General features: G+C 47.3%; 1 protein-coding gene across 1 annotated transcript; it reads left to right on the forward strand.

Moving 5' to 3' along the window:
• Positions 1 to 2,673: 2,673 nt before the first annotated feature.
• Positions 2,674 to 6,087, forward strand: LOC103176265 (sialidase-4). Its single transcript, XM_042339249.1, has 2 exons — positions 2,674 to 2,992; positions 4,978 to 6,087. Exons 1-2 carry the CDS (start codon positions 2,792 to 2,794, stop codon positions 6,085 to 6,087), a joined length of 1,311 nt encoding a protein of 436 aa, XP_042195183.1. The 5' UTR covers positions 2,674 to 2,791.
• The last annotated feature ends 2,422 nt before the right edge of the window (positions 6,088 to 8,509 follow it).

Genomic DNA, 8,509 nt, shown 5'->3' on the forward strand with positions numbered 1-8,509 from the left:
TTTATATTAAAGCAGCTGCCCATAAAGGTCACTTCGGTTTGTGCATCCAATCAAGGATGAAGGTAAGCCTCCAAACAGTCTAACCCTTCCTGAACCGTCCAGAAAAGACATTAGAGTTGGAAGTGTTCCTCAGGCAACCAAAGTGGGATCTGCTACATATTACAATTCTGTTCTAGAATGTACCACATGTGGTGCAATTTATAATCCAGGAGTTTGAGTGATTTAGAGGCAAATAGAATGTCACGTCTTGTGTAAATTGAAACGGGGGAATAAAATTTAAGTCGACCCGAATTCTGTGGACTAAAGGTATGTTTGAAAAACTGAGTAATACTATTTCTATCCATAGATGCTCGTGTCCATTCTTTATTCCTTCGTGGCTGGAGCTTGCTCCTTTGCTTGTCTTTGTATATCTGGTCTTGGACTCGCAAACGGACCCCTTTGTCTATTCAATGAAACTTTGCCTAATGGAACGCAAGTAAGAGTGTGGGAATACCCCTTTCACACCGAAAGCACATTAATCATTAGGTAAGGTGTGTGAATGTGCAGCTTGTTTTGTTATCAATTGCAAATTATCATACCTTTTAATTTGTTTTTATTTTAAAAAACACATATTTTAAAAGAATTCCCTCAAATCCTTCGCTCCAGCCGCTACACCCTGAAGCTATAGAACTCCCTCCCTCAATCCCTTCGCCTTGCTCCCTCTTTCCCCATTTTCAGGTTGCGCCTGAAGACCTTCCTCCTCGACTGTGCCTATTGTCACCTTTCCCCTACCCCTGGCTCGGCATCGAGCTCCACCACTGTTAAGCGCTCCCGGGACAGAGCCTGGCTTGGAGGGCGCTGTACAATAACAGCATTTGACATAGCGCCTTATCGTGTCTTCAAGACGTCTCAAAGCGCTTCACAGAATATACCGTAAGGTGAATTGACTGTATATTTTTGTATAAATTCAAGTTGTTGTTGTACAGTCTGCTCTAGTATTTTACACCTACCCACCGTGATTCAAATTATTTAAGTATTTCATTTCTTTTTGTGTGCAGTACTGAAAACTACCTGTACCATCACTCACTCTGGAGAGTCTGTGAACACCCGAGGGACATTGTGCTGTGGAACGTGGTTCTCTTTTCCATTCTCATGGGGACAAGTGCGATTGAAACTATTCTGTGTTCCCTGCAAATGATGAACGGACTGTTGGGCTGTATGTTTGGAGCATGTTAGCAGGAACTAAATGATGTGAAATTTCTAACTCACAACAAATGTCAAAACCCAACCTACATGTTATGGCACACGGTTCGTTCCCTCCGGATTATGTTATTGCTTTAACTGCACTTTTTTTTAAAAAAAATCTGAAGCCAAATAAATAATAGTTGGACTTTTAACATCCGATGGTTTGTTCGTCTGTTTGTTGACTTATTGATGGAAGAAATAACTTTATTCACGCACACAGTAATTGGAAGGTGGAAACCCAGAGTGATCAAAAAAAGTGGCAGTAGAAATCATGTGATGGCCCAGGTTAATGTTGACCTCGTTATAGCCCTCGATAGTAGGACTAGTCTGAGCTCTCTAAAATAAAGTTAACAGTAGAACGTCCAACCGTGTTCATAGCTCACAGCTACAGAAGTTCGATTCCTACCAATTTAGACGCTTTATTCCTGTTGCGGATTTTCTTCCAAGGATGGACTGTGTGCGTCGAAACCTGGAGTGCAATCAAACCAGAAGAAAGGGATAACTCCAGAGAGCTCATGTTGAAGCAGAAGTCAATCACTGTGAGCTTCATGTGATGATGTGAGGACGTCTGGAAGATGTGAAAAGCGCTATATCAAATGCAAGGATTATTATTATTTTATTATTATTATGAGGATGATAGACGCCCTTTAATGCTGATGCCCATCAGCTGTCTGCAGCCTCACTTCAACGTTTGGCTGAGTTTCACTTGATTCACTTCAGAAATCACACCGTTAAATTAATTGCAATCCACTTACAACGTTTGGGGTTCATTTTTTTTATGTAAAAAAAATTGCAATTTCGAATTCGCAAAAACCCACTTCTGTTTGTACAGCACAGAACAGACCCACAGTCAATAATTATCCCGAACGGTGCAAAAGCGGCAGAAAGTTTCTTAATTCGAGGGAGGGGAGGGAGGGGGAGGGAGAGGGGGGGAAAAAAATGCTCAATGCGTTGGATTTGACTGTTTTCCCCTCGTTAACAATAACGCTGTTCTGCTGATGCGCGACGTGCAAACAATTGCGCCGCTGCTGCTTCAGTGAGATTTCCGGGTCACTGCGGTGATGGACAGAATGTGACAGATAGACACACACACACACACACACACACACACAGAGAGTGAAAGAAAAAGAGAGAAAAAAGCGCGAGGTGTTGACCCATCTCAGGTGGACGCTCAGCAAACCCCCACCCCAACGAATGCAATTCTGCACGAGGCGAGTGTTTTAAGTTGTGATTGCAAAATAATTTATAAAAATAATTGGTGGATTTAATTACGCCAATAACATGTGGCTCGTGAGTGTGAGAGAGTGAGTGAGTGAGAGAGTGAGTGTGTGAGAGTGAGTGTGTGAGAGTGAGTGAGTGAGAGTGTGAGAGTGAGTGAGTGTGAGAGTGAGTGTGAGAGTGAGTGAGTGAGTGTGAGAGTGAGTATATATATATATATAATCTCGAGCTGATTCCCTCTGCAATTGATAGGTACCCACGACTCGCTATTGCTTTTATTCCCTCTCTCTCTCTCTCCTCTTCTCTCCTCTCTCTCTCTCTCTCCTCTCCTCTCTCTCTCTCCCCAGGGATGTGCTCTCGGTACCTACCGGCTAAGACCGTCCTGTTCGAGCAGGACAGGCGCGGGGTCACTTACCGGATCCCCGCTCTGCTGTACTTACCGACCACCGGGACGCTGTTGGCTTTTGCGGAGGAGAGGTTCACTCCCAACGACGCGGACGCGAACCTGTTGGTGCTGCGCAGAGGACATCTCTCCGGATCCTATGTCGAGGTGAGGCTGAACCCCAATTGCACACACCGTCCATATTCATCATAATTAATAATAATAATAATAATAATAATCACAATCCCGTTCAGAAAAAACCGTCTCTTTCTGTCTCTCTTTTAGAAATTTCTTTTTATTTTTAATTTTTAATTAAAAAAAAAGAGAAACACACCCACACACACACACAAGGTTTTTTTTTTATTGGGGGGAAAGCAACATTTACCATTCATTTGGCTGTTGTCTCCGCAATAACGCTTTAATTTTAATAATTTAATTTTAATTATTAAAACTATCAATTGTTATTAATATTATTATAATAATATTTTTAATATAATAATAACAATAATATAATATAAATAATAATAATAATGAATAGTTTGACATGAACGGGTATTTAGGTAATTTCAGGAAGAGTGGAACTTTTAAGCTGAGTTCCAACCATTGCATCTTAGAGAGAGAGAGACCGATGAGAGAGTGAGTGAGTGAGAGAGAGAGAGTGAGTGAGTGAGACCAATGAGAGAGAGAGTGAAGAGTGAGTGAGTGAGTGAGAGAGAGAGTGAGAGTGAGAGAGAGACCAATGAGAGAGAGAGTGAGAGTGAGTGAGTGAGAGAGAGTGAGTGAGAGTGAGACTGAGAGAGAGAGTGAGTGAGTGAGAGAGACCAATGAGAGAGAGTGAGAGTGAGTGAGTGAGTGAGAGTAAGAGAGAGACCAATGAGAGAGAGAGTGAGAGTGAGTGAATGAGTGAGTGAGAGAGACCAATGAGAGAGAGAGTGAGAATGAGTGAGTGAGAGAGAGAGTGAGTGAGAGTGAGTGAGTGAGAGAGAGAGACCAATGAGAGAGTGAGTGAGAGAGAGAGTGAGAGAGTGAGAGAGAGACCAGTGAGAGTGAGAGAGTGAGTGAGAGTGAGTGTGAGAGTGAGTGAGTGAGTGAGAGAGACCAATGAGAGAGAGTGAGAGTGAGTGAGTGAGTGAGTGAGAGAGTGAGTGAGACCAATGAGAGAGAGAGTGAGTGAGTGAGTGAGAGTGAGTGTGAGTGAGACCAATGAGAGAGTGAGTGAGTGTGAGTGAGTGAGTGAGAGAGAGTGAGTGAGTGAGAGACCAATGAGAGTGAGAGTGAGTGAGAGAGTGAGTGAGTGAGAGAGACCAATGAGAGAGAGAGTGAGTGAGAGTGAGTGAGTGAGTGAGAGACCAATGAGAGAGAGAGTGAGTGAGTGAGAGAGACCAATGAGAGTGAGTGAGAGTGAGAGAGAGTGAGTGAGTGAGTGAGAGAGAGAGACCAATGAGAGAGAGAGTGAGTGAGTGAGAGTGAGTGTGAGTGAGACCAATGAGAGAGTGAGAGTGAGTGAGAGGGAGTGAGTGAGTGAGAGTGAGACCAATGAGAGAGAGAGTGAGTGAGTGAGTGAGTGAGTGAGACCAATGAGAGTGAGTGAGTGTGAGTGAGTGAGTGAGTGAGACCAATGTGAGTGAGTGAGTGAGTGAGTGAGTGAGTGAGTGAGTGAGTGAGTGAGTGAGGGGAGTGAGTGAGTGAGTGGAGTGAGTGGAGTGAGTGGAGTGAGTGGAGTGAGTGAGTGAGTGAGTGAGTGAGTGAGTGAGTGAGTGAGTGAGTGAGTGAGTGAGTGAGTGAGTGAGTGAGTGAGTGAGTGAGTGAGTGAGTGAGTGAGTGAGTGAGTGAGTGAGTGAGTGAGTGAGTGAGTGAGTGAGTGTGAGTGAGTGAGTGGAGTGGAGTGAGTGAGTGAGTGGAGTGGAGTGAGTGAGTGAGTGAGTGAGTGAGTGAGTGAGTGAGTGAGTGAGTGAGTGAGTGAGTGAGTGAGTGAGTGAGTGAGTGAGTGAGTGAGGTGAGTGAGTGAGTGAGTGAGTGAGTGAGTGAGTGAGTGAGAGTGAGTGGAGTGAGTGAGTGAGTGAGTGAGTGGAGTGAGTGAGTGAGTGAGTGAGTGAGTGAGTGAGAGAGAGAGAGACCCCGTTATTTGGAGCAGTTTGGTGTTTGCCCGCCAGTGGGGGGACATGAGAGCCGTACAGTCCGCGCACCTGACAGGCCACCGGTCCATGAACCCGTGTCCGGTGCACGACCGCCACACGGACACCCTCTTCCTCTTCTTCATCGCCGTGGAGGGGCGCGTGTCCGAGTCCCATCAGCTCACCACCGGCCGCAACGCGGCGCGGCTCTGCTGCGTGAGGAGCGCCGACCGGGGCCGGAGTTGGGGCGCTCCGACCGACCTGACCGACCCGACCATCGGGCGCCGCCTCGGGCAGTGGGCGACGTTCGCCTTGGGCCCGGGCCACGGGGTCCAGCTCCGGGGCGGGCGGCTGGTGGTGGGGGCCTACGCCTACCGGATCGACCGGAGCGAGGGCCTCGGGGGGGTTGGCCGGAGCCGCCCGCACTCCTTCGGCTTCTACAGCGACGACCACGGGCGGACGTGGCGGGTCGGGGAGGCGGTGCCCAACCTGCGGACCGGGGAGTGTCAGATGGTGTCGGTGGAGGAGGCGAACGGCAGCCGCGTCCTGTACTGCAACGCCCGGTCCCCGCTGGGCTGCCGAGTCCAGGCCCTCAGCCCCGACGGCGGCGCCGCCTTCCTGTCCGGTCGCCTGGTCCGGAGGTTAGCGGAACCCGCCCGCGGCTGCCACGGCAGTGTGGTGGGCTTCCCCGCCCCCACCGGCTCCCGGGGCGCCCCCTCCCCCACACCCCCGCACCCGCACCCGCCCCCGCAACCGCACCCGCCCCCGCAACCGCCCCCGCCCCCGACCTGGGTCGCCTTCTCTCACCCCACCAGCCCCGCCTCCCGGGCCGACTTGGGGGTCTACCTGAGCACTTGTCCCCGGGACCCCGACAGCTGGACGGAGCCGTGGGTTATTAGCGAAGGTCCCAGCGCGTACTCGGACCTGGCGTACCTGGAGGCGCCCTCCGGCGAGGCGGGGGCTCCCGCCGCGGCCATCGGCTGTCTGTACGAGTGCGGGGACCGGGCGGCCCACGAGCGGATCGCCTTCAGCCTCTTCACGGTGCGGGAACTCCTTCGCAACGTTTCCGACGCGGCTCAGCGGTCGCCATCGCCGCCTTCTCCGAGTCGGTCCGCGAAGGGGGAGCGCAGCTGCTGCGGAGTCGCGTGACCACTTGACCCCCCGCCGATGGCAACGCCGGACCGCGACCACCGGCGGACGCTTTTTTTTTTTGGCCGTGAACTTCGCGCAAGTCGTGTCGGTCGTTTTGATTACGACTTGTGCGAAGTTTGCGAGTCGCCGTCAAAGGTGCGTTTAAGGGGTTTAAATTAAGCACTGAATAATAATAATAATAATAATAATAATAATAATAATAATCCTCGCATTTGATATAGCGCTTTTCACGTCGTGGAGGACGTCCCGAAGCGCTTCACAGAACACACTGTGAAGTGAATTGACTGTGTATTTGTGGGCGAACGCGGCGGCCAATGGCGCACAGCGATGTCCCGCAAACAGTCGTAGATTGAAAATGACCAATTTATTATTGTTTGGGGTTTTGGAACGGGACTCGGGCCCCGGTGTGTTGCTGCGGTGCGATGAGGATTACGCACCGACCGTGCGGCAGATTGGCCGCTCTCACTCGCTCAGCTCGTGTCCCGCACAATAACTGCTGTTCGAAAAGCTATTTATTAATGACGGAGGATGTTTTGTGCAGAATAGAGCTGGTGATACCGACTGGATAGTGTCGGGAGAGCCATGTTGGTGCGGTCCAAACCCTTAAGTTTGCATAAACCATATAATCCCTCCAAAAACAATAATTAAATTGGTCATTTTCAATCCACGACTGTTTGTGGGACATTGCTGTGCGCAATTGGCGGCCGCGTTCGCCCACAAATATACAGTCACTTCACTTTACAGTGTGTTCTGTGAAGCGCTTTGGGACGTCCTCCCGACGTGAAAAGCGCTATATCAAATGCAAGGATTATTATTATTATAATTCACTCTTGTGGATGGAGCAGCGCTGTGCTATATATATATATTTTTTGCCTCGATGGATGCTGAGTAGGATGTATATCCTGATCGCTTAAACTGGGAATACAAACTCTCAAAGGAGTGGCTGTGTGCGAATCTAGAGTTAGCAATAAAAATGTGTTAAATGCGGCCAATAAAAATAATAGTTTTCAGTGATTCCGAGGAAAAGGCCCAATAAGACCCACCGATGATCATTTCACTTGCCCCCATGGCATCCAAAATTAGCGAATATGTGTTTATTTTCTCCTGGCAGGTCTTCTTCCAAATATTTATCAGAGTTTTAAAACCAAACTTGCCATTTTCAAAGCTGTTCACCAGTTAAAATTGAGGTTTTCATATTAATGGGTCAGTAATGCAGCTGTTTTGGTCAACTGGATTTCTGATGCACGGAAATACATCACCATACTGACTTCTCCAAACCAAATTACTGAGACTTCCATCTGTTCTTTCCTCACCCCTCCACCACATCACTTTTTTTCTGGATGAGGTCAAACTTTTCTAATCCTAATTGCGATTCTTTCTATTCTGGGATACAGTTCTAGGGATGGCCCAGTGGCCATAATTCATGTGGTAGACCTGACCATGAGAGTTGGAAGGCTATTTTTGAGCCCAATCTTTACTCTCGTCTGACCTGATACTTGACTGTCCTTCCATCGGGGTTAGGTGGATAGCGACTAAGAGAAGAAACCTTTTTTTTTTCTGTTCCTGGGGCTTCCAGTGCCAGGAAATGTGAACTAACTTAACACAGATCAAGTTTTGCCTACACATTCTGATAAATTCACTTTGTTATTCAGCAAAACAGCTGCATCTTTTACAGTTAAACACAATGGATGTTTGTATTGCCCTTCCCATGTTCTCCAAGCTTTTTTTTGTTATTCGTAAGTTGTTTGATCGCTAGTACTTAATTCCTATCTTGGGCTGACTAGTTTTTAATGGCAAAAGATTCAGCATGTTTGCATTTTTAATTGCTTGTTTGATTTATGCAAGTCAAATTTCCTGATTGTGAAGATGTAGTTTGGGAAATTAATGAGTTTGAAGAATTGATTGGTAAAGCCAAAAATATTCAATGTGTCTGCGACAGTAATCTGAGTACACTTCAGTGACTCATCACATGCAGTTTCTCAATGCAAACCAGTTGATGCACAGCTGGTTGTGAAATTTAAGCTAATTATTACCCATTTGTCCAGTTCTAGTGATTTTTTTCGTGCGTCTGGCGAGGAGCATGAAATCAGTGTAATGCAACAAATGTTTGCTTTTCTTTCCCTTTACATACATTGGTTTAAGATTAAATGTTGCTCAGAACCAGCTTCTCCAGGTTGACGTCCACACTAATTAGACAGAGGTCCAAATTAGTGCGAGTACTTTAGGTTAATCAATGAATTTGGGTCATTGTAACTGAATATAAGCATAAGTGCTCCAATGAGGCATTCTGTAAAAGCTGTTCAGGTGTATTTCACACAAAGGTACGCTGGGACATTTTAGAGCTTTTCTTCTTCAAGTTTACATTTATTGACCTTGGTGTTTGCTTTTAATGGGAATCACTGATGGTGTTTTTCACAAT

The sequence above is a fragment of the Callorhinchus milii genome, unplaced genomic scaffold (genome assembly GCF_018977255.1).
Source record: "Callorhinchus milii isolate IMCB2004 unplaced genomic scaffold, IMCB_Cmil_1.0 Scaffold11, whole genome shotgun sequence".
Taxonomy (NCBI): domain Eukaryota; kingdom Metazoa; phylum Chordata; class Chondrichthyes; order Chimaeriformes; family Callorhinchidae; genus Callorhinchus; species Callorhinchus milii.